This window comes from Lemur catta, chromosome 1 (genome assembly GCF_020740605.2).
Source record: "Lemur catta isolate mLemCat1 chromosome 1, mLemCat1.pri, whole genome shotgun sequence".
Lineage (NCBI taxonomy): Eukaryota > Metazoa > Chordata > Mammalia > Primates > Lemuridae > Lemur > Lemur catta.
In genome coordinates this window covers 149820551-149844629 of record NC_059128.1, presented here as the reverse complement: position 1 = coordinate 149844629, position 24079 = coordinate 149820551, and the positions used below count along the sequence as shown (strand labels likewise).

The window sequence follows — 24079 nt, the reverse complement described above, 5'->3', positions numbered from 1 at the left end:
ATGTAAATCTAGCATGTAATAGTTAACAATTTTAAATCTACCCCGTCCGGCAGAAAAGTGAGACTTTAGGAGACTCCATCTTTTACTTCCCAGATGGTTTATGCTTTGTAGTAAGACTGGAAAATTCCAAACTACCACAGTGATTACTTTTCAGTCTCTCATTGAAGTTTTTTATGTTTTCTGCTCTTATTTTCCAAATATTATCTGTTCCACTTTCCCGCTCAGAAATAAAATGGTTCCAAACACTTCATTCACCTAGATGTTTTACACACTGGACCTAAATAGGCTTACACTGTGACTTCTGCCAGGAGTAACTCCTCTCACAAAACACTGACTGGATATGGTGTTAAGTGTTCTTATGAACGTGTCACAAAATATCCTTAAATAATGTTTATCTGGTAGGTAAACACTACTGTTTTGATACAGATAAGATTGCCATTCACATCAATAATTACCAATATCTAGCCAAGAAAATGTGAGATCATTTAGAGCCACTAATCAGAACTTTTGAATCCCTGAAAATAAAATGCAGACACACAAATAGGTATAGTATTTAATCGAAATATATTTGTCTAATATCTACAAAGTGTGAACAATTAGTCTTAAGAAAGCAGACAAAAGGCACAAAATTATTACTACAGAGAAGCGTTCATGCTATTGGATTTTATAAATATCATTGGAGTGGCACAGTAAAAAATAAGCATTGAGCAAAAATCAAACATTTTTTCTTTCTTTGATTTTTATTTCGGTCACTTCTTTGACCTAATTTGTAAAGGCTGATGACTGAAATTCAACTGAAACCATGGAACGCTTACGCAGGCTTTATGTGTGTTTTAATCACAGTGCTTTCTTGTAGAGTTCGGGTCAAACCAGAGAGATGCAGTTAAAGAAAAAAAAGTCCACAAGAAATTCTTTTCTCTTTCTCCAAACTAAATACAAGATTGAGGCTGTGGTTGTGCATGTTTGGATATGCATGCGTGTATTTAATTTCTAAAGCCCTTTTTCATCACAAAAGTAGTGAAGTCTCCAGTATGATTTGTATTCTGCTGTAAAAGAAGCAGCTTCTGAAAAATGTATGACTAGTACTTGGAGTGTGAGAAATTGTTGGAAAAATGGGCAGAAAACTCCTTGGTGTGGGGCCTGACTCTGAGTTCTCCCAGAGGTGCTCCGTCCTGCAAGGTTCTGGCATAAACCTTAAACACTTCCTGTTGGATAGGGTGGGCAGGAAGCTGTTATCTTTCTTGGGTGTAGACAAACAAAACACTGATGTGGGGAGGGAGGAGAGAATCACAATTTTGAAATGATAACCACCTGCACTTCTACCAGGAATGAGCCACTTTCTGCCACATGGACATCAACTGGGGCCATGCCTATTCATCTTTGACAGGAGTTGACTAAATGAGAATATCTTTGTGAGTGTAAAACATTTCTGGCAAAGTGAAAAATAGAAAACTTCAAACCTCATTGATAAAAAGGAGCTCATGTTTACCCACTTAAACCTTGGTGAGTGCAGTATTTACATGTGTAATACTCAGATGTGTACATAGTGCGTGTGTGTGAACATATATAGTGTGTACACACACATGCCCCAAATGGCTCTTGAATAAATTCAATCCTCCAGCAGAGTTTGGGGGTGCTATTTTTCACAGTATAAAATTTCTCTTCCTGTTACAATTTCTTGGATGCTAAGATGAGGTCTCAGTGAATGCCAACAAAACCTTAATACTGTACCACTTTAATTCCTACAAAAACAAGGCTATTTCAGGAAGTTCTGCACCTCCACGCCATCAGTGTGCCTTCCAGAGAGGATTGAAGTATACCCAGCCATCGCCCTGTAAGAGAGGAAGGAGGCATTACATGGAGACCCCAGCAGAGAAGAAGAAGAGAGCAAGGATGACCACTGCCAATGTGTATGTCTGCTCTGCTTCTGCTCTCTCACCCCCAGGCCACCCTGCTGGTCTCACTACCCCTCCTCAGCCCAGCTGCTCCTCCTATCTTGGCACTTGGAGATAGCAGGACAAGGAAAAAACAGGGTAGTCAGATGGAAGAACGGGGGGAAGAAAAGGTGAGGGTGTGTGCATTCCAGTGACTTACAGCCCACCAGCCTGGAAGGGAATGCCCAATAAAGGCTCTCTTCAGCAGGCGGCAGTCACAAATCGGCCCACAAGAACCACCACCAATCAAATATGGGGTGAGAAAAAGTCAACAATCAAAACGGCATATATTATATGATCTGGTTATAGACTAGAAGGACGTATACTGAATGGTAACTTCTGGTGTTGGGATGATTTTTATTATTTACATGTCCCCAAGCCTTCGGTTAAGAACATACTGGCTTTTCTGAAACCCAGGGGGAAGAACTGGTTTTTCCACAGAAACCAGGCCAACTAGATGTCTCAGAGACCAGATCCACCTCATAGGAGGATCCTTTGAGGATCCACCTCACCTGGACAAGGCTCCCACAGAGAGTCTCCCCCACCAGCCTTCCTGTCGGAGCCAGAATCCAACCTTGAAGTCTCCCTTCAATCCACAGCCCTTAGTTCCTGACTCAGGGAGAACAGTGGCTCCTGCTGCTGGCCGGGAGTCCACCTCCAGGTACTGCAGCGCCCTAATTCACTCCCCAACCTTATTACGTCTAGACAGAACAACCCTGTACAAGTCAGTTATTGGCACTGGGGCTAAAACAAGCCCATAGATAACATTTCAATTAGCCCCTTATGTTTAAAAATTTTTTAATTCCTTGACACCATGGGAATATCATATTCCTCATAAAAATCCAAATTTCTGGCTCCTCGTGAAATAGACAGTTTATTAGCAAGGTATCCACCCCTGTTAGGTATGGACTCCCACAGCTGCCCAGCCTGCGTCTCTCATTGGCGTTGCTGGGCTCCTGAGGACCTGCCTTAAAAATGTGGCTGCCACATTTTCATAATTTCCAATGCTGTTCTCAGAATTCCTCCGAATTACTCCCCAAACAACTTCAAGATCATAAGGGCCCAGTCATGTGGGTATCACTTCTGCCTTCCAGTCTCAGTCTCTTGGGTGGCAGCAGCCACATTTCAGGCACAGGCCTCAGGCTGGCCCTCCCTAGCACGTCCGTCCCTTTTGGCCCACAGGAGGCAAAGCTCTGAAGGGCAGTTCTCAGTCAGGGTTCCAGCCCAGCCGGGTGTGGAGATGAGCTGCGAGGGGCTTCACAACTAATTTGTTACTGATGATAAAGTTAACAGGGGTCATGATGAGTTTCCTTCTCTAAAGAGAACAGTATCCAGGTGTGCAATCCCATTCCTTTCCCTCCTTGACAGGCTGATAGGCTCTTCTGAGGGAAGGATACCGGAAGGGAAGTGTCGGCTGCTTGGTTCTGCCCTCCAGACCATTTCAGGCCGAGACAATACCATGATGTTGCTGCGGAAAAACTCTCCTGAAGCATGGTCCAAAGCTGGAGCCAGAGCCAAGCTGCCCCACTCCAGCCCAGGGCCTGCCCTGCCCCTATAGATTATTCATCCAATCCGCCAGGTTTCCAAGAAAAACCCATCTGCCCTCCCAAGACGAGTTCTCTCATGGGCAAGAGCCCAAGGACAGGGGGCAGAGTTACCTCCTGGATGAAATACTTAGGCTTCCATGGTGTGCGGAGGTTCTCCCGCTTCCGTTCCTCCACCCGCTGCTTCTCCTCCAGGCGCCGCTTCTGCTCGGTGGCTGCATCAATGTCCCCTAGCCGCAAGTATCGGGTCACCTCCCGCCAGAGGTTCCTGGGGATGCATGGAAGAGAGGAAACAATGAGACAAGGCCAGCCGGCTGGAGGATGACAGTCCTGGCAGGGAGCAGCCAGAACAGGGAAGCGCCCTCTGGGGCAGCTCCTCCCAGGTGCCTCAAAGACCCTGGGAGCCAGGATTTGAACCCAGGGCTGCCTGGCTCCACATCTGTGCTATTTCTAGTCTCTACTTGGCCCCAGCACCATGCTCTTCTCAGGGCTCGAAGTTTCTGGGGAGCAGATCTAATAGTAGTAATATTAATAGTTGGCAGTACGCTACCCCAGCAAACGATAGTAGACAAATATGGCATTTACCATGTTTTTAGTATTTTATATATATAAACTTATTTAATCTTCATAACCACCCAATGACATAGATGCTATATTATCCCCATTTTACAGATGAGAAAAGCAAGGTCCACAAAACTTAAGATGACTCGGCCAAGGTCACCAGGCTGGTAAATATGAGCAATACCTGCTTTCCCACAATGGCACCCAGACCTATGAGTCACAGACTGCGGGGTGTGCACACGCACTCACGCTTAGGCACAGGATCTGTCATTGCGCCCTGCCCCCTACACAAAAGCTACTTCTCTGCCTCATTCATTCGTTTTAGAAGGCAGCCTGAAGTGGCTTGTGTTTAACACACAGCTTTCCTCCTCAGGACTTCCTGGGGACTGCCCAGATTCAGACACACTCTGTTCTAGAGGGAGAGGAAAGGAACCATAATAAATCAAGACACCATCACCCATGTACTTCCTCACTTAAAGGCATCAGGAAAAGGCAGGATTTCACACCAAAGAACTATCAGAATTCTCGGTGGTAAGGATTCCCTCCCTGGCCTTAAGGAAACGATCACAAGATCCTGGGCCAGGGAGCATTCCTGCAGTGGGTGCCCTCGCCCTTTCTACAGGGAGGGCACGGTGCAGCAGGCGGCCGTGGTCGAGGAAGGGCAGAGGGGCTGCCAGCAAAATGAGGAGGGTCAAACGCCCAGGGGAGAAACCGACAAGGGTAGAGCTCCGGCTGCAAACGCCCCTGCCCACTGGGCCACCCTGAATCCACCACAGAGACCCAAGGAGAGCCATGCTGCTGCCCCCATTTTACAGCCAGAGGAACTTCTGGAACTGGGATATGAAGCCAAGTCTGGCCTCACAGCCCATGCTTTCTACTCTGCCCTGGTCCCTGACTGAAGAGGAAAGACCGGCCCAAACAGGAGGGTGGGGTGAGGCAAGGAAACAACAGGGGTTGTCGTGTCAAATCCCAGTCCTTTTCATCACCCACACCCTCAACACACAGTTCACGCTCAGGGAGGGACCAGGCACAAGGACAGGCAGAGCGAGGGGGATCCTTTCAAGGCCAGGACTTCCCGTGGTGAGTCCCATCATAAGACAGGGGCCCCGAGTGTAGAGGGCAGAGACCCTGGAGGACTGGAGGGGGCTGCCGGGCCAAGGACTGGCCCACAGACGGAGCTCTGCCCAGAGGCGCACAAAGACCCAACCAAGAGAGTCCCCTGAGGGTCGGGGGAGGGACACAGTGGGTGCCAGCTCGTCTAAGGAAGGCTCTAAACACCAAGCTAAAGGAAAAGGCAGAAAGGCAAGGTGCCTTCAGGGTTGGGGGGACAGGAGCAAGTCAGTGAGGAAAGGGGAGCCCTGTCTGAGGAGGGAAGGGCAGCATGGCGAGGGGCGGGCATCCCTGGGCACTGGCCCAGGCAGGACCCCTGCTCAGTCCAGGCTCTGGGCATCAGGAACAGACTTAGAGGTGTGGGGAGACAACAGACTATCTGCACTCTACCCCTAATGGGGCAGTAGTTCCCTTCCAAGGGGACTCGTTGGGGACAGCAGGCCTTGCCAGGGCTGGCACCATTGTGAGGGCTGAGACAACCGTTCTAACCACTGGCCCACCCAGCCACACTGATCGTCCCTCCTTTGCGTCTGCAGGTAAGGCCCAGATAACCTGGCGGGAAGTAGGCACGGGTGCTCTGAGTGGCAAGAGAGCCCTGGACCAGCCACTTCACTTCTCAAGCCATTTCCTCTGCAGAGAACAAGGGTGAGAGGGGGCTCAACTTCTCTATATAGTAGTCTCCCCCGTATCCATGGAGGAGGATGTGTTCTAAGATTCCCCAGGAGAGGACTGAAACTGTGCATAGCACCAAACTTACATATACTATGTTTTTTCCTATGTGTACATACCTATGATATAGTTTAATTTATAAATTAGGCACAGTAAGAGATTAACAATAATAAAATATAACAATTATAACAATATACCATAATAAAAGTTATGTGAATGTGTGTGCACATGCTTTCTCTCAAAATACTGCACTATTCTCAGGTGGTGATTGACCGTGGGTAACTGAAACTGCCAAAAATGATCTGTGGATAAGGGAGGGGCTCCTGTAGTTCCATTCCATCTTTCAGTAAAGTCCACAGAAGTAGACAAAAAGAGGTAGCACCTTCTCTCTTACTCTGACGCCAGATTGCATCCCTGCTCCAGGCTGAATTCTGAGGCAGCAAAGAGTCTTAATAAGGAGTAGCTAACCTACTGTGATATCCTCGGGGCGGGGGCGGGGGAGTAGCAGGTAATCATAGTTTTGTTCTCAACAGCCAGACCAGAAACAATAGTCACGCCATGATATGAACCACAGTTTCCTATCCTGGTGATGCTTCATCAGAGGCAGTGTGGGCAAAGGGATGATTTCTTCCCTTATTTCAGCCTTTCCCTCGTCCTGCTGCTACTGCCCGATAGCTGGGCTGAAAAAGATGACCGGTAAGAGTTCATGCCTTCCATTTGGACACAAAAGGTTATACTCACTGTCCTCCAGAACAGATTAACAAGACAAAGTGTACAAAGGTTCCAGGGATACTGAAGCTCTGATTTTATCAAACTCAGTTATAATGTATTATGTATGCACACTGTTGTATCCCTGGCTTTGTTTCCACTTAATAAGCACTTTTTCCACTTGGTTACAAACTCTTCTAGTTAATGGTAAACCCTTTCACAGAATCACCTGTAATTTCATTTTAGCCCTACATCATGTTTCTAAAGAGCACATGCTTTTAGATTACAGAGAATGTTTGTCAACCCCTGCTCTAAAGGGCCAGATAGTAAATACTTCAGGCTTTGCAGCCTGTATGTTTTTGGTTGCAATTACTTAACTCTGCTATTATAGCAGAAAGGCATCCATAAACCATATATAAACGAGTGATCATAGCTGTGTTCCAATAAAACTTTATTTACAAAATCAGCCATAGGCTGGATTTGGCAAATGAGCCATAGTTGGCTGATGTCCTAAACTAAAAAATAAAAATGGCATATTCCAAGAGGATTCTGCTTGTGTACCTGCAAAAATGTCACTTAAAGTGGCTACATTATATTCATACCATAGAGTGGATATACTATTAAATAATTAAACGGATACTTCATAATTTACTTAACCATTTTCCAAATGTTGGACAGTCGGGTGGTTTTTCTTTCTTTTGTTGTTTAGTTTTCTTCAAAAAAAAAAAAACACTTTTGTTTAAAATGTTTTCTGAATTTAAGAATTTTTTCAGAGAACAGATTCCCAGAAGTAGAATACAGGTGGTCCCCAGGTTACAAATGATACATTCCTGAGAACATCTTTAGGTTGGATTTGTATGTAACTCAGATCCCTGATGAACAGTGCACACACAGTAATAATAATACCGCTGTACTGTAATAGTAAGTTACAGAAACTATTGTGCTCTTTCTTCTAATTCCTAGGCTAATAGGAATGTTACACTTATTTTGATCTTCTAACCAAATCAACAACCTTTCCATTCCAATAATTAATCCACTACGCTGTTTAGTAATAACTGATGCTTTCATTGGAGCACTGCCTTTCACATGTTCCATTATTCTCACTGTATCCTGTACAGGATAAGTGTTCCGACAGTTGAGCAACTGAAGCCTAAGTCTTTCCCAATGAATGATGGTGTCTGGCCTTTCTCTGAACGCTTAATCACTTCTACTTTTGTCTCCATTGTAATCACCTCTTCACTTGCAGGCTCACCTGGACTTGCAGTGGACTTTCATTTTGGAGGCATGGTCATAAGGGTAAACACAGATTCCCAAAATCAAACTAAAAAGGCAAAAGTGCTGCTGTGCCTAAGCGACCATACAGCAATGAGACTAGCCGCTGGCGTGAAGATGCTGCGCCAGTGAACCGCTTACACCATGTGGGTTTGTTTACACTTGCAGAACAAACTCATTCCCGAATTATTAATTTAATTATAAACTATCCTCATGGGGAGCCTTGGGGACCTGTTCATAAGCACAGAATGCCATTAAGTCAGCTAGTCCATAACCCGAGGACTGCCTGTATAAGATCAAAGTAAACTCATGAATTTAAAGCTATTGATCCATACAGCCACAGTGACACACTCCTAATGGAAAGACAGGGTACAGAGTATCTATTTTATTACACCTTTGCCAACATTTAACTTTTTTAAATAATGTTAATTTGGTAAGAAAAAAATTAGTATCTCATTGCTTCATTGCACAGTTCTTCAATTACTAGCAACTCTCTGTATTTACTTTTGCAATCAAGCAACAGATTATTTGACAAACTTTCTCAAGCATTAAAAGTCTGCTGTAGACTATCTGCACACCCCACCCCATAACTGCAGAATGACTCAACTGAAAGCTAAAAGGGTCTATTCCTAAGTGACAGTGGAAAATTCAAATATCTAAAGCCAGAAGAACATGATTGCTCGCCCATTTCCATCAGCTGAGCTTTCAAAGTCTTCCCCTCTGTCACTCAAGTCAAGAGCTGAGGACAGCTCAGCTGAAGGGAAGCACACAGCCTGGCCTCACCTGGACTCCATGGGCCCCTGCTTCTCCAGAGGTCTGATCCTCTTGGGATACACTGGCAACGTGGTCGTGTCGATGACTTTGGTTTCTCCATTGTTGTAGGTGAACTCTAACGTACCGTTCCATTCCCCGTGGGCTTTACAAACAATGGTGTTGGTTGGATTGTGCTTCACTTCTGCTGTGACCCTGAATTAATGAATGAGTCGAATGAATACACTTTGCAAGATTATCAAAACAGAGAGAGACTTCAAAAAGTATACTCATACTTAGAGAATTTTTTATGGAGGCTTGGGAAGGAGGGATTGTTTTTGCAGTTTTTCTTGAAGACTAGCTCTCAAAATGTGATCTAATATCAGTGAACAGAAAAAGAATCAGTGGAAAACCTGGTGAAATCTGAATAAAGTCTATAGATTTGTTAACAGTAATGTAGCACTATTAATTCTTAGTTTTGATAAACACTCAACGTTTACGTAAAATGTTTCCATTGGGATGGAAATCAAGCTTATAAAAGCAAAACAAAACATACTCTCTCCTCCCCAAAAGAGCATCTAATAGTGCTATATTTTAACACCAAAAAGAGTTTAAGAGTGCAGGGAGAACTTTTCAATCCTTAAATGAGGTCAGTTCCATCTGGGGGTCAAACATGGCTGCTGACAATCCCAATAAGCTCACTGGCGAGGGAGGGAAGTGTCCACCCCAGCATCCGCACATGCTCTGAATGAAGGCTGAACAAAACCCAGACTCTCGGCCTCACATCAATGCCTTCCTACCAGCAGCAGGAGATGACCTTCAGCCTCTCCCTAACAGGGCCTTTGTGGAGACTTGTGGCCTCTCTTTTCACCTGCCTCTCCTGTGATAACTCCACATTGCTACCTCTGGGTGAAAGCAGCCTCCCACCTCCCCCTCCACCTTCTAGCCTTCTGCAGTCAGAGTAACGTAGCAGAAACAGGGAAGCCCGCTCCAAAGCAGCCAAGTTGAGGAGCTGAGCTTCTCTTTTTCTTAAGGACCATCACAGGCTGAAGTTAGAGTTTTCAAACATAGGCTTGAACTTTCTTCCTGGGCCTGAAAGCAGCCACAGTTCCTAGGTGAGGCAGAGGCTCACAGGCAGGTATGAGGAATCCGGGGTGCACACAGTGGAAGGGTATTAGTGGTGTGCTGGTAAATGTTCAATAACTGGCTCTCCAGGGAGGAAAACACCTGATTTGTAGCATTTGCCAATTTCTGTGGTGTCGCGTCACTGCTGATTTCAACTACCAACCTGGTATCACCGAGCGTGGAGATGGGGAGAAATGTACGCAAATCTGCTTTTGCAAGCCGGTGTGTGCTGGCTGCAGAATGCCCCCAGGGCACCCACGTGCCTGGCTTGTGCTGGGGAATGCTGTGACACCCTCACATTGTACCACGCAGAGTAATGCTTTCCAAGAAAAAGGGCAAAGATGGAAGCTTGCTTGTGCAGCAGATCTGCTGTGAAAGAGGATTTTTTTTTTTTTTATAGCTGGAGCAATAAGGACAATTTTGTGCTTCCTCCAACAGCAGACCTCTACTTCCAGCCTCTTAGACTTGGGCCTTCCCAGCTCTCAAAGGAAAGAAGCGATGTTGATCTCACAGATGCATGATACAAGGATTCAGAATAGTTAACGTGAATTCAAAGTGAAATGGGGAACTGTTTGGCAACATCTGGGTTCACAGAATGAATCACTTCAGAGCATAGAAACGAGGGAGAGTTTATTGCAACAAACAGAACTGCCTTTTATTCTCCGGTGGATGTTCTGCAAATGCATCACCAAGGATTTCACCTTAAGTTTAAAGTGGAGAGGCCTCCAAAAAACTGCCACGTGAGGTGAGGGGAAAAGGTCCCTTTTTTGAAAAAAGACCAGTTAACAACTTTATCTTGATTTTCAACTCATCCCATCACTGGAACTCAATCTTCTAATGGAGGAAGGAAACACAGGACGTCGTGGTAAGACAAAGCCAGGGCCTTCCTGGCCGGCTCCTACCTGTGGACTTTCCCTCCATAGAAAGGCTTGGTGTGGAATATCACCGTCGCCGAGTACCCAGTCTTGGCACAGTTGATGCTGACTTTTCCTCCAAGCTCCACCCATGGGATGGTGAGAATGGACCGGGCATAGGCACTAGGCAGGGTGAACACATACTCCTCCCCGTGTTCCAGGAGCCTCAGCACACCTCCAGGGAGAGAGGAGGGAAAGTTAGGCACACAAACACGGGAGAGGGGCATCTGGGGATCAGAAGACATGAAAATGAGAAACCAAAGCACCTCATGTGACAGATGACACATCTGCCACCCCTGCAGAGGGCAGCTGCACAGTTGCCATATGTTCTACTGTGTGCCGGGCACTGTGCAAAGCACTGAGAATACAAGGGTGAACAAAACAGACCCACTTTGTGCTCTCAGGGAGCAGAACAGAAAGGTGGATGTTAATCACCACATGAGCACAAGATTGTTACTGTGACAAAGGTGGGAGGGAGAGGGGCCCAATGCCACGGAGGCCTCCGACAGGAGGAACTGGCCTGGAAAGGAAATGTTTCCTTGAGGAAGGGACACTTGAGCTGGGTAAGAGTTGAGAAAGTGAAGAGGGAAAGGAAGAGGGGGGAGCACGTGCAAAGGCCCTGTGGTGGGAAGGAGGCTGGTGTGCGTGAAGAGGCTGAGAAAAGGGCCCACGTGCAGAAGGGAGGTATAGAGGTATGCAGGATGAACAGGTCCGCATGGGCCAGACCCTGTCTTTTAAACTTCTAAAAAGTACATTAATGAGTTCTGCCTTTATTCTGAGAGCAACAGGGACAACCTCCATGGTTCTCATGAAGTTAGAGAAATCAGACTGTACAGCCGCTGTCAGCAACCTGGGGGAGACACCTGCCAGGAGTGGGAGCCCGACACCTACCGCCCACCCACCTCCAGATCAGGGGCGCTCCAGCCTAGGAACCAAGGACTGGGCGCGGACGGGCCTTAATCCTCCTGAAGGAATGCAGAATTAGGTGGGTTTATTTTTCTAAGGAAAAGGGCCACATTAATGTTCGTAGGGTGGTTTGGAAAAACAAAGGGGGAGGGGGCACAGTTTCCATCAAGTTCTCAAAGACCACTTCCAAAACGTCCAAGCTCCCAGGGCTACTGTACAGTTTGTGTACGTAGGTCCCATTCGGGCTGGCAGGGGCCCTGAGATCCAGCACCACAGTCCTGTAAGATCTATTCCACATGAGGCACCCCAGGGTTTGGCTCCACTCTAGCTCACCCCAGGCTCGCCCCCTTACCTAGGGCACCCTGAGCTCAGGAAGGGCAGAGGACCAGAGGCGGTTAGCAATGGCCCCTGCCTGGGCTCCTGGGCCGTCCGCTGGAAGGATGAAGAGTAGGGTCAGCAGCTCCCGTGTGCCAGCACTTTCCAGCTGCCCAACATTCCTGGGGGCTCCACAAGCACACTCTCCTTGCAGCCTCACAAGTACCGTATACAGCAATAATTATTGTCATTTTAAAACAAGGACGAGGAAACTGAAACAGGGAGGTTAAGTAATTCAGCTGGTCAGTACTTATCTCTTAGGCTAGACAAGCATCTAAATCAGTTAGAGCTAGAATTTGCCCAGGAGAGAGAGAGGGAGAGAGGGAGAGAGGGAGAGAGGGAGAGAGGGAGAGAGGGAGAGAGGGAGAGAGAGAGAGGGAGAGAGGGAGAGAGGGAGAGAGGGAGAGAGAGAGAGGGAGAGAGGGAGAGAGAGAGAGAGAGGTCGGGGGAGAGAGTCTTTTCGTGTATGTGAGCTTGCCAGGGGAGTCTGGGGAGAGATGGAGCTTCCTTGCACAGAGGAGTCACGATCACTGTTAGTTGCTGAAGTTAATACTAAGATACATTCAACCATAGTTCAGTTTGCCCTTGCAAATTCCTTTAACTGCCCATGAACTACAATATATGGAACATACTAGGCTTGTCCAGACCAGCAACCTCACTCACTCTCAGTGAAGTCCATTAAAGTTGGTTCTCTAACCCATGAAAGCCAAGGTGGCATACTGGCATATGTTTAGGGTCTCCGTCACCCCCCCTGTAGCAGGATGCTCACACATGTGGGCACATGCAGGAACCGAGAGCACCGGGGAGAACAGATCCATGAGCGGCTCACAGTCACGTGGGCAAGACTGGAGGGCAGATATCACAGCAGCATTTAAACCCTTCCTCTCTCCGGCCGGGAATATAACTGAATATGTGGAATGTAAATGCACAAACAGCATAACTCCTCTACACGCGATACACTGAACGTCAGAACAGATGGGCCCTCTCCCCACTTCCCTGCTCCAGCTTGCTGGGGCTCCCTTGACTGAATTAACCCATCTTCCCAAAAGTAAAGCCCCAGGCCCCTTTATGCTCTCACTCTGACCCCTGTCCCTCCTCCTCCACCTCAGAGAGAAGAACTGCCCCGAGTGACTTTGAAGGCCCCTCCTATCCATGCACTGAAGGGAGGACTACTGTGTTTGTGAGAACTAGACACTGGGGTTTGGAGCCTTCAGATCAGGACCCTTGGAGAATGGCCGAGTCTGACAGTGTTTTTGTTTCAGAACCTACTTTGTAAGCTTCCTTGAATTGGGTTACTTGAGAAAACAGCCCAAAGCAGGTGGAAAATTGCAGCCAATGCCAAACACAGATCAACTGTTGGTTCTTCTTGACCAAGAAGTCACAAGGGAGAACTGAAAAGAGAGAGGTCACCTAAGATGTCCCTCTCTACCCGAGTTTTACTCCCTAGCCCCCTGGTTCCTCAAGTGCCATGCATATCCTCCTAGACTCGGAGCTTGTGGCAGCGGGGAGAGGCCCCCGGGCCCTGGAGAGAAGGCCCCAACCCCAGTACTAATGGACCATAAACGGTCCCCAACTTGATGTGGTCTAACTGAGGATTCTTTGACTTTGCAATGGTGTGAAAGCATTATGCATTCAGTAGAAACACTAGTGCTTCAAATTTTGAATTTTGATCTTTCCTGGGGCTAGCCACAGGTGGGGCAATACTCTCTCACAATGCTGGGCAGCAGCTCCCAGTCAGCCCCTCAATCACCAGGGTAAACAACCAAATACTTCACAGCGTACTGTGCTGCACATGATCTTGCCCACCCGTAGACTAACTAAGTGTCTGAGCACACTAAGGCCAGCTAGGCTAAGCTATGATGTTTGGTAGGTTAGGGGCATTAAGTGCATTTCTGACTTAGGATATTTTCAACCTAGGATGGGTTATCGGGATGCAACCCCATCATCAGCTGAAGAGCATCTGTACTTTCCTTCCAGATGGCCAGCATGCCTCCCCAGCACCACCACTGCACCCCTGACGTCTACTCTGTTCCTCTTTTACAGCTGGACCCTTCCTGACCCTTCCTGTCCTTAACCCTTCTCTGATGGAGAACTTGGAACGATCCTCTAAGAATTCTTAATGGTACTGCTACTTGGCGATAAAGAGGAAACCATAAAGTCTGGCAGTGGGTTATGCATGTGGGGGATGGAAGAGATAGTGGGAAGAGAGGTTTCTAAATGCAGTGCTTTCATAAGAGAGAGCATCCTCCTCCCATTCATCCGTAGAAAAATCTCTTCCAAACCAAGGTGGCATTTCCCTCAAGTCCCTGGAAGTCAGGGAGCCCTAGAGCTGAGATGACTTGAAGGCACTGGTGAGACCACATTCCTTTGGCTCTTTTCTGAAAATCCATAAATGTGTGCTCGCTCATTCATTAAATCACTCATGACTATGCCTTCTCAGTACTAACCTTTTTTTTTTCAGGTTTACATTTTTAAAACTCTGTCCTTAATATGAATAAAAGACTATATTAAAATTAGACTTACAAATGGGATTACAAGTGAAAGTTACTTCTTCATTGGCCTAAGAGCTGAGAGAGGCTGAAACACGCCAAATAATCAATCGTTCCACGTCGTAGTACGCCCTTAAGCTGGGAGGTTTGCATTTGAAATTCCACAAACTGATTTACCAATAAACATAAGGCGAAGCATTAAGGTTTTAAAACTGACAAACTTTAAATGATTTCATGCCTGGACTCAATCTGAGGACAACTAAAATATAGTGCTAGGACATCTACTCTGGGAAGTGCAGAATCCTGGATCGTAACTCCAGGGAGTGCATCTGCAGACGCCAGCGGCACGTGCACAAGCAAGCCCCACGCAAACATGTCACTTCTCTCTCTGGAGCTAAGTGCCTTTCCCCTCAGACTCAGTTACGAGACTGTGCCGTGTGCTGGGCACTGACTTGGGCATTTCGGGCCCCCTCCCTGTGTGAAGAGCAGCTAAATGGGCCCCAGCTCCCCACGGTGAGGTTGGGAGCGGTCCACGCAGCCCTTGCTTTTCCAGGGACATAAGCTTCAAGTTGACTGAACAGGGTCTCAATTAGGGGCTTTAAGTGTCAGAGCTGCAGAAGCTGGGGTGGGGGTGCGGATGGGGGGCAGTCTCTGAGCTACAACCTAAGTGAATTCATGGCACGATGAACTTCACAATGGCATTTCATTGTTGTCAAATACGCCACAGCCTAAAGGCAAAGATTTAAGAGCTAAGCCCATGTATTTTACATTCAAAATTTCAAGTGGACTCATCTAAGATCTGGTTTTCAAAATGAGGGGTTGGAAAAAGCATTATTTCAAACCCAATCAACAACTTTATGGAATGTGCAGGGAGTATGTGAGACAAAGAAAACTATCCCAACTCCCACTTTGCCCCACAAAGGAGCTCTGAGCACAGGAACCAGAAGCTTCTGCTTTGAAGTTTGGGGATTCTTAGAAATATTTCACTTGAAAAATAAGAGCACGTGTGACAGAGGACACAATTAGTTAAAATGACAGATGACGGGACCTAAGGCCTCATGAGAACTAGAGGTGGTCCCCGCCCAGCCCATCCACAGCAGCACACCAGGCGGGCGGCAGGAAGGGCTCTGCCCGGGACAGGCCTTCCAGAGCCTCCACCCAGAACCTTCTTTCTGCACTGAGCACTCTACTGAGAAGTTTCAAGCAGGTAGGAAAAGTGAGAGCAGCAAATTCTAATTCCACTTCAGGCATGGCTACATCTGAGGATCTCAGGAGAGGATGTTATTTTAGGTTATTAAGTATGAAATGTCGGATTTCCTTAGGTACTAAGTTTGACGGCTGATATCTCTGATATTTCACTTTGACACTTCTTGTTTTATTTTTATTGTGAAAATACATCCTCAGTCTTTCAAATGAATGTTTTAGCTTGTGATTATCTGTCAAATTTTTTTAGAGCAATTTTTGTGAAACCATGGATAAGTCAAAAATTCTTGTTATTTTCTAATATGAGTTCCATTGTGGAACCAATGCAGTGCAGACAGCTTAAAATATCAACGAAGTATTTGGGAAGGATGTGGCCAATGAATGCACAGTACATCGATGGTTTGAGAAGTTCTGTTCTGGTGATTTTAACCTTGAAAATGAGCCATGCGGGTGGATCTGAGACTAAGGTGGATAATGATGAGCTGAAAGCTGTTTGGAAGCAAATCCATTTCATCCTATGCATGAATTAGCAACAAGGTTTGACATTACTATTCCAATAATATTGGACCATTTGGAACAAATGGGCAAGGTATAGAAGCTGGATAGATGGGTACCACATCAATTAAACGAGCATCAGAAGAGAAATGGTCTCGAAGCTTGCCTTTCTTTGCTGTCACAACATAAAGGTGAACCATTTCTACACCGTATTGTTACACGTCATGAAAAATGGATTCTTTTAGACAATCAGAAGCATTCGGAACAATGGTTGGATAAAGAAGTGCTGAAACACAGCCCAAAACTGAATATTCATCAAAAAAGCTAATGGTGTGTGTTTGTTGGTCCAGCACTGGTATTATCCACTACAGCTTCATGAAACTTGGTCAATCTATTTCAGCAGATGTCTACTGCAACCAATTGGATGAAATGATGAGGATGCTTGCAATTAAGCAGCTGAGATTGGTCAAAATAGGCCAATCTTCTTGCAAGACAATGCTCAACCACATGTCACACAAACAACGCTGCTCAAGCTACAGAAGCTGGACTTGGAAACTCTGTCATCCACCATATTCACAAGACCTTGCACCAACTGACCACCACTTCTTCCAGGCTTTGGATCACTTCTTGCAAGGAAAAATATTCAATTTTCAACAAGCTGTGGAAAATGCCTTTCACAATTTCATTGCCACTCACTCTCCAGGCTTCTTCGCTGCTGGCATAAGCAAGCTACCATAAAGACGGCAAAACTGTGTGGATAGTTTAGGTGCATACTTTGATTAACTGTACTGCTTCCTGTTTGAGATATAATAAACTACACTTTTGATTCAAAATTGGACATTTCATATTTAATGACCTAATACATGGCTTCTCACCCACAGCATTAGGCTGCCTGGGCTGCACCGAGTGAATCAAAGGCCCCAGGCCCTTCTTGCTGCCTGTGGGGAGTGGGGAAGCTAAGACCTCGAGATATCACAGGCCAACAACTGCCAACAATAAGAAACAGTAACGGTGTCAGTTGAGCTCTGGGGACGGGGCAGGGGAAGTGGGGTGAAGGACCTCGTCACTCTCGCCAGCACAGCTGCAGAGCGATGGGTGCCGATGGGCCACAGGGGTGCCCCACGGAGGGTGCAGCTGAAGTGGAAGGGCCGGGACAGCAGAGGGAGACAGGACAGACGAGGGTGCGGAGAAGCAGAGGGAAGAGGGGAGAGATGCACAGACTGCCCCGAGGGGAGGATGGCAGCGCTGAAGCGCAATCGTACAGGTGACACCGTGGCGCACCCACCGCCTGGCCACCGCCCCCTGCTGGTAGTCGGGGAGAGAAGAACGGCGGCTACTGTTCAGCAGCGAAGGAAGTAGCCCGAAGCTTCCCCAGGGATTGATTTTCTCTGATTAAAGAACTCCCTAGATCACTAAAAACGAATTTGCAAATCTTTATCTTTATCAGAAATTCCCAGCTATTCACCTAAGGGCAGGAATCCCTGCTTACACGCCCACGGACTGGGAGGCGTCCACCAAGACTCCAACTTAAGCGTCTAGTTTTCCCACGTCTTGACAAGTGGCAACAGGCATTTCTGCTGAGCGCGGGGTATCCCCAGAAAGGAAGATGAATAAACATTTTCTATGTGCCAGAAAATGCGTTTGGTTTTATCAAAAGGTAGTATATTCACCAAGCACTTAGTCTGACTAATCACAGACTGAAACTCCGTGTGTGTGTGTGTGTGTGTGTGTGTGTGTGTGTGTGTGTGTGTGTGTGTGTGTGTGTGTGTGTGTGTGTGTAGGAGGGAGGAAAGGAAATAAGAAACAGCTTGTCTCTCTGCTTCTGCCTTCGCCTGGGCCCTTCCCCACCCACTCCCATCTTCAGTCTATTCTTCACTCAGCAGCCGCAGTGCTGGGGCTAAGATCATGCCCACCCTCCCGCAACTCCCATCTCACTCACAGTAAAAGCCAAAGTCCTTCCAGGCCCCCAGACCAGATCCACGACCTGGCCTTGTCTCCTCTGCCCCGCCCCCCTGCACACTCTGCTGCAGCCTCAGTGGCCCCCTCACTGTCCCTAGAACACCCCAGCCACACGCTCCTGCCTCAGGGCCTTTGCACTTGCTGTTCCTGTGCCTGGAACATCCCTCCTTAAGCTACCCACATGCCTTACTCCCTCCCCTGCTTCAAGCCTTCACTCAACTGTTCCCTTCTGCTGAGGTCCACCCTGTTGAGAACTGCAACCTCCCTGCCCCACCCCACCCCCATCAGCCTTGTCTCTTAGCGCCAATCCTCGTCTCTCACACCACAGACTTCACACACGTTATCTTGTCTCGGTCCGACCCGCCCACTGGTGTAAGCTCCTGAGAGCAGGGATTTCTCTGTGTGCTGTGGCCTCTGCTGCATCCCAGCACCTAGGGCAAGGCCAACACTTCACAAGTAAATGGATGGAGGGACACATGAATGGGTAAAGCAACAGATTTATTTGAGCACCGCTGTTAATAGATAAGGAGGTGAAGGCATTTACAAGAGCATCTGTATAAAACCTGCAGGGAATCACTACACGTATGGGGCATAAATCTACACTGAGCGTGCGAACTGCCTGCTCTACCTTCCCTCGCAAACAAACATGTTTCATCTTCAAGGAACTTATTCTGTGGGAAATGTAGAATACGTAATAAAATTAAATAGAATAAGATGAGTCTCCTAAATATTAATTTTTGTCTGTTAAAAAGGGAAAGATCTTCAGCAGCACCAGCCTCATAGCATGAGGCAGGCCCTTAGCAACCTGTGAAAACACAGAGCCCCGTGTAAGTCAAAATCAAGGTTAATGTGGCTCCCATTTCTCATTACATGCCCAGATATACAAATCAATGCAAACATAAACCTCTGTGGTACAGGGGTCCTCAGCATTCTTCTAGCTGCTTTCGACACGCAGAGCTGCCTAACCTGAGCTCTAGGCTCCCGGACTGTAGGGGTCCAGGCCTGGCCTGAAACGCCCTTACTGGGACCTGCCACGTGGCTTTAACCCAAACAGTGCCGCACGGCACTGGGCAGCTCCCTGGCTTATTCTGGGGAGAGGCTGAGTTCAGGAGAACAAGATTCACTGGGCAGAAAAGAAGCCTGCAAGGAGATACCATTGTCATTCCTCCATCCCTGTCCCCAGACGCATAGTCCAGTAAAGTCTGCCTTCCTGGCTTCAGAGAGACAGGCCTCCACGGCCCTGGCTGAGCCCTCGTAGAGGCCCCAAACCCCTGGCCAGCCGCACCCGGCCTTAGCTGGCCACCACCTGCTGCTGCCCCCTCCCACTCCTGGGCTGCCACCCCCAGGGATTCCCGGAACCTTCTCAGATTCTGATTTCTCACACACAGATCAGATGAGATGATGAGAAACAGCCCCTGACTCAAGGAGACCCCGGCACCCGCCTGCATCCCTCTTCACTGGCTTGTGGCGAGGGCAGGGTGAGTACTGTTGTGGGTTGTGTGTGTGTTATGTGTGTGTTTCCTCATCTGTGACACGAGGCAACTGGACTCACCGAGGTGTGCTGAGCATTCTGAAGCCACTGCACACTCCTGGAGTGGGCTCTGGCAGGGCCGTCCAGCAGGGAAACAGGGAAGGGTGGATGGAGACGCTCAGGTTGGCGTCGAGCTGGGGACACGGAAGCCTCACCCCTCACCCCTCCCGGCCTGAGCCCTGTTGAGGAGCCCTGGGATCCTCTATGGCACAGCTGGAAACTCCGGAGTGCAAGATTCCATGTCCTGTCATCACAGGTGACAACTCCTCCTTAAGAAGAGAGACCACCTCTGACATCCCTCTCCCCTTTTCAACAGCAGGAAAAGCCAAACAAACCAGTTGTGCGTTCGGATTTTTCTGATTGAAAAATGGTTGTGGCCAGGCACGGTGGCTCACGCCTGTAATCCTAGCACTCTGGGAGGCACGGACGGGCGGATCATTTGAGCTCAGGAGTTCAAGACCAGCCTGAGCAAAGCGAGACCCCGTCGCTACTAAAAATAGAAAGAAATTAGCCGGACAACTAAAAATATATAGAAAAAATTAGCCGGGCATGGTGGCGCATGCCTGTAGTCCCAGCTACTCGGGAGGCTGAGGCAGGAGGATCACTTGAGCCCAGGAGTCTGAGATTGCTGTGAGCTAGGCTGACGCCACGGCACTCACTCTAGCCTGGGCAACAGGGTGAGACTCTGTTTCATAAAAAAAAAGAAAAGAAAAATGGTTGCAATGTTGGGCTCTCACAGAAGAGAACCCAAGGAGGGAATAATACTCACTACTGGTGAGGTTATTTAAAGAGGAATGTGTTGGTCTCTCCCCCACACATACACCCACCCCCATCTGAATTCTGGAAAAAGCCTAAAATTAGGTGGTCTGCAGTCAGCCTAGTGACAGGTGAGTCCCCGGCCTCCTTCACAAATTGGCGAATCTCCCTTTGGTAAACTCCTTGATGCCGACCGAGCCCTGCGAGGAAGGTGCGATGGCACAGCGCCAGCTGGCTGAATACTGGGCCCGTGTGTGCAGACCTCCATGGAGGCCCCAGTGCTGAGCGCGTCCGCGGGCGTCCTGGAACTGCACACGCACCTGCACACGCAGGGCAGCACGCTGTGGGTAAACCTGCAGCCCAGAGACACAATGCAGAAGTGGGACCCAAGAGTGGGTTTTTTGTCTAAATAGTACAATTGCACCCAAACACTAAATAAGCAAGAGCGATGGTGACTTCTCAGTTCCCAGCTCCTGGTGTTAATCAGCATCATCGGATGCAGCCGGTCACTCTCGCCCTGGGACGGGCCTCTCCACCTGGCCGCAGGGAACACACGCTCCCATTCCCTCTACTGCGGGGGTCAGTGCTCTCTCGGCAATCTCATTAGTCTCAAGGCCTTAAATTATGAGTTTTACCCCCTGGAACTCCAGCCTGCAGATGCAACGGGCCACCCGAGCACCCCGCTTCGATGTCTACATCAAACACAACCGCGCTGAGCCCCCAGGCTCTCCCTCCACACGGGCCCCCTCCCCAGCCCTCCATCTGCCCATCTCCGTTCATGGCTAGTCCATCCTTCTGGCTGTCAGGTCAAAACCTTGGGGACCCCTTTCTCTCACAACCCACACCCCATCCAGAGGCAAATCCTCCTGGCTCTCTACTTCAGAACACACCCAGACCCTCCCTGCGTTTCACTCCCTCCACCGTTTCCACCCAGTGCTCCTGCCTAGATCATTCTCACAGCCTCCTCACTGGTCTCCTCGCTTCCACTCTTGCCCCCTTAGGGTCTATTTGCTGCTTTCAACAAGCAGCTGGAGCAATTTTGTTGGACTACAAGTCAGAGCCTGGCTACTCTTTGGCTCAAAATCCTCAGTGGTCTCTCGGTTCCCTCAGTGTAAGCGCCAACGGCCCTACAATGGCCCACAAGGGTTTTGTCACCTGGCCACAGTCACTGCTCAGGCCTCACCCCCAGCCCCGTTCCCCTGTTCCAGCCATGTGCACCCCCCGTCTCCCCCACCGCGCCAGGGACGTCCGGCCGCTGCGCCTCTGCCTTGCTCATTCTGCCTACACACTCTTCCCTGAGTCCACATGGCTCGCCCCTGCCAGCCGCTTTGGGTCTTTCCTCAAATGCCACTTTCTCAGGGAGGCTTCCCCTCTGAAAGCTCAACCACCCAGTACCGCCAGGCCCCTTCCCTGCTCTGTTTCTCTCTATAGCATTTATCCTCCAACATACTACATGATTGATTTTATTTACTTATGCCATTTCCCCAGCAGACAGAAGTAGAATAGGACTTCATAAGGACAGATCTTTGTCTGTTTTGTTTACTCGAGTATCCACAGCTCCTAAGGCAATGTCCGGCATCTCACAGGTGCCTGGTAAAAATGTGCTGCGTGAATGAAAGTTCTCATCTCATGCGGTTTGGAAGGACTTCCAAAGAGCCATGTACTCCCTGAAACTGAAAGCCAAATTTTGTGTCAGATTTTCTACACCCTGGGAAGAGTCATAGCCTTAAAGTCTCAGAGATTTGTGACTCAAAAAAGTTGAAGAACCACTAACACAGATGCTTGAATTTAACAAGGATTATTATAGGTTTCTCCAAACAATGAATAAACTTCATTCACAGCTATCTGCTAAAAGAGGAACGTGTAATCCACCAGTGGTGTGATTATACTGCGTTCCTGCTTCAGAATTTCTAGCACAGAGTCAAAAGCTTTGCCTGGGGAATTTTTATGAGCCGGTTTTGAATAGGCAACACTATTACTCTCACTGTCTGTGAGCCAGACACTGGTGAGAATGAATAAAATGTGTTTTCACAGATTTGGAGCTAATTCTAATAGTCACACAAAGCTGAAAGAAAAATGTATCTGCAGGTTGCGTGCACACACGCACACACAGCACGTGACCACCCCGGTGGGTGGCTGTCAGGCTAACAGCCACATCCATCCAGTCCACCGCCTCGGCCCACTGGGAAAGCACCAGGCCTGGTCCCCAAACAAACCCCGCCCTCCTTCCCACCCACCCCAATTCCAATTCCAATTCCAGAACAAGTTAAAAGCAAAGAATTCCACACACAAAATCATCAGTCGTCCCTCAGGCACACAGAGGTCGCTGTGTAAGAGCCAAGCTCCCACACAGGGCAGGGCTTACCTTCCCCTATCATAGAGACGCCCACGGACATGCCCATGAACTTGCTTTTGGTCCACACGTGAGTGCTGACGCACAGTCTCCTCTCCTTGCACTCACAGTAGAAGCAGGAGATGGGAGGGTGGTGGGACACCTGCTCCGCCACAAACCTCAGCTTGTAGCCTTCGGAGGAGCCATCAGCTCCTGAGCACTCGTGGCCACCGGCGGGCGAGGGGGCAGCAGTCCTCTTAGGCCTGACCCTGTCCTTGGGAACTTCCCAGGAGCAGTGAAACGTCTCGCCGATGATGGGGTTGTAGGGCTTCTTGGCCAGAGCCCCCTTGCGGCCCTCGTGGAAGGCTGTGAGATAATATTCCACGAAGCAAATGACTCTCTCCTCTGGCGTGGCCCCAGCGGTGACGGCCAGCAGCAGGTCTGGGTGTGCCATAAAATCCGCATACATCTCTAGCAAGGACCGCTTCTCCAGGATAAACGTGGGAAGTACCACCTGCACCCGGAAGGACACAAAGTGAGTACGTGGGAAAGCCGAAAGGAAAAAGTAAAGGCTGAGACCACTGTCTAGCAAATCCCTAACACCTCAAGCCAGGGAACCATTTCTTTTGATTTGTGCACATATGACAAATCCGGGAAATAATATCAAAGAAATGTGAAGTGGCAGTGGAATCAACTTCAGCCCAGCTCTGTGGACGGGACTGTTCAGAGTGATTTCCTTCTTTGCTTATCTGGGCTAGAACAGTGGCCTCCATCTATGTCCACTGCCATGACTCTCTTTACATCCCTCTTTTACTCTCCATTACTTAGAGACGTGAAGAAAACAGCTTGGAAGGGCTTTTCCGTATTCTTCCTGCCATCAGGCACCATGGCAGGGGCACTCAGTGTTCTCACAAACATGGACTCTGGGGTAGGTTGGTGCCACCACAAGAGTGTCTATGGGGAGATCTGTTAGAAAAATGATCGAGGTAGAGTAGGACTTTGGAAAAAGCCCAGCTCAGGAGTCTGGGAAGTGGCCCAACCAGCAGGCAATGTCCACAAAGCTGTCCCGGGGAGGCCCTCGGTGATTCCATCTGTAGAGGTTGGTCCCCAAGGCTGGGTCAAAAGAAACCACTGGAAGTTACAAAGTAGGCTGGTGCTTAACATATAGAGTCTTCTGGTAAAGGATTGCCATACAGGCTCTACCCCAGGTTTGTCACTGACCCCATGACTAAAGATAAGTAGCAATGTGGATAACTCTGCAGGGTGGGATGGAGACTCCTCACTGACCAAAGTAGACCCAGGTGGTCACTGCAGGGCTCTACAAGCCCAAATGCTGATCACCCAATGATTAGGTGGCTTAAAGCAAATGAAGGACATTCTGACTCTTGGAAGCAGGTAACTCATGATTATCACTGTTATGTAAAAGAAAGAAAGTCCATTTCTCAC

The 24079-nt window shown here is 48.3% G+C and overlaps 1 protein-coding gene across 2 annotated transcripts in view; it reads right to left on the bottom strand.

The window, feature by feature from the left end:
- Positions 1-549: 549 nt before the first annotated feature.
- Positions 550-24079, bottom strand: part of OSBPL10 (oxysterol binding protein like 10) — a 267585-nt gene continuing 244055 nt past the window's right edge. For both annotated transcript variants that reach the window (XM_045537519.1, XM_045537527.1), the window contains exons 8-12: positions 22667-23147; positions 10576-10762; positions 8582-8764; positions 3593-3746; positions 550-1832 (exon numbers count right to left, since the gene is read on the bottom strand). In XM_045537519.1, coding sequence (XP_045393475.1) covers positions 1788-1832; positions 3593-3746; positions 8582-8764; positions 10576-10762; positions 22667-23147 — 1050 coding nt within the window. In that variant the 3' untranslated portion in view covers positions 550-1787. The remainder of the gene's footprint in view (positions 1833-3592; positions 3747-8581; positions 8765-10575; positions 10763-22666; positions 23148-24079) is intronic.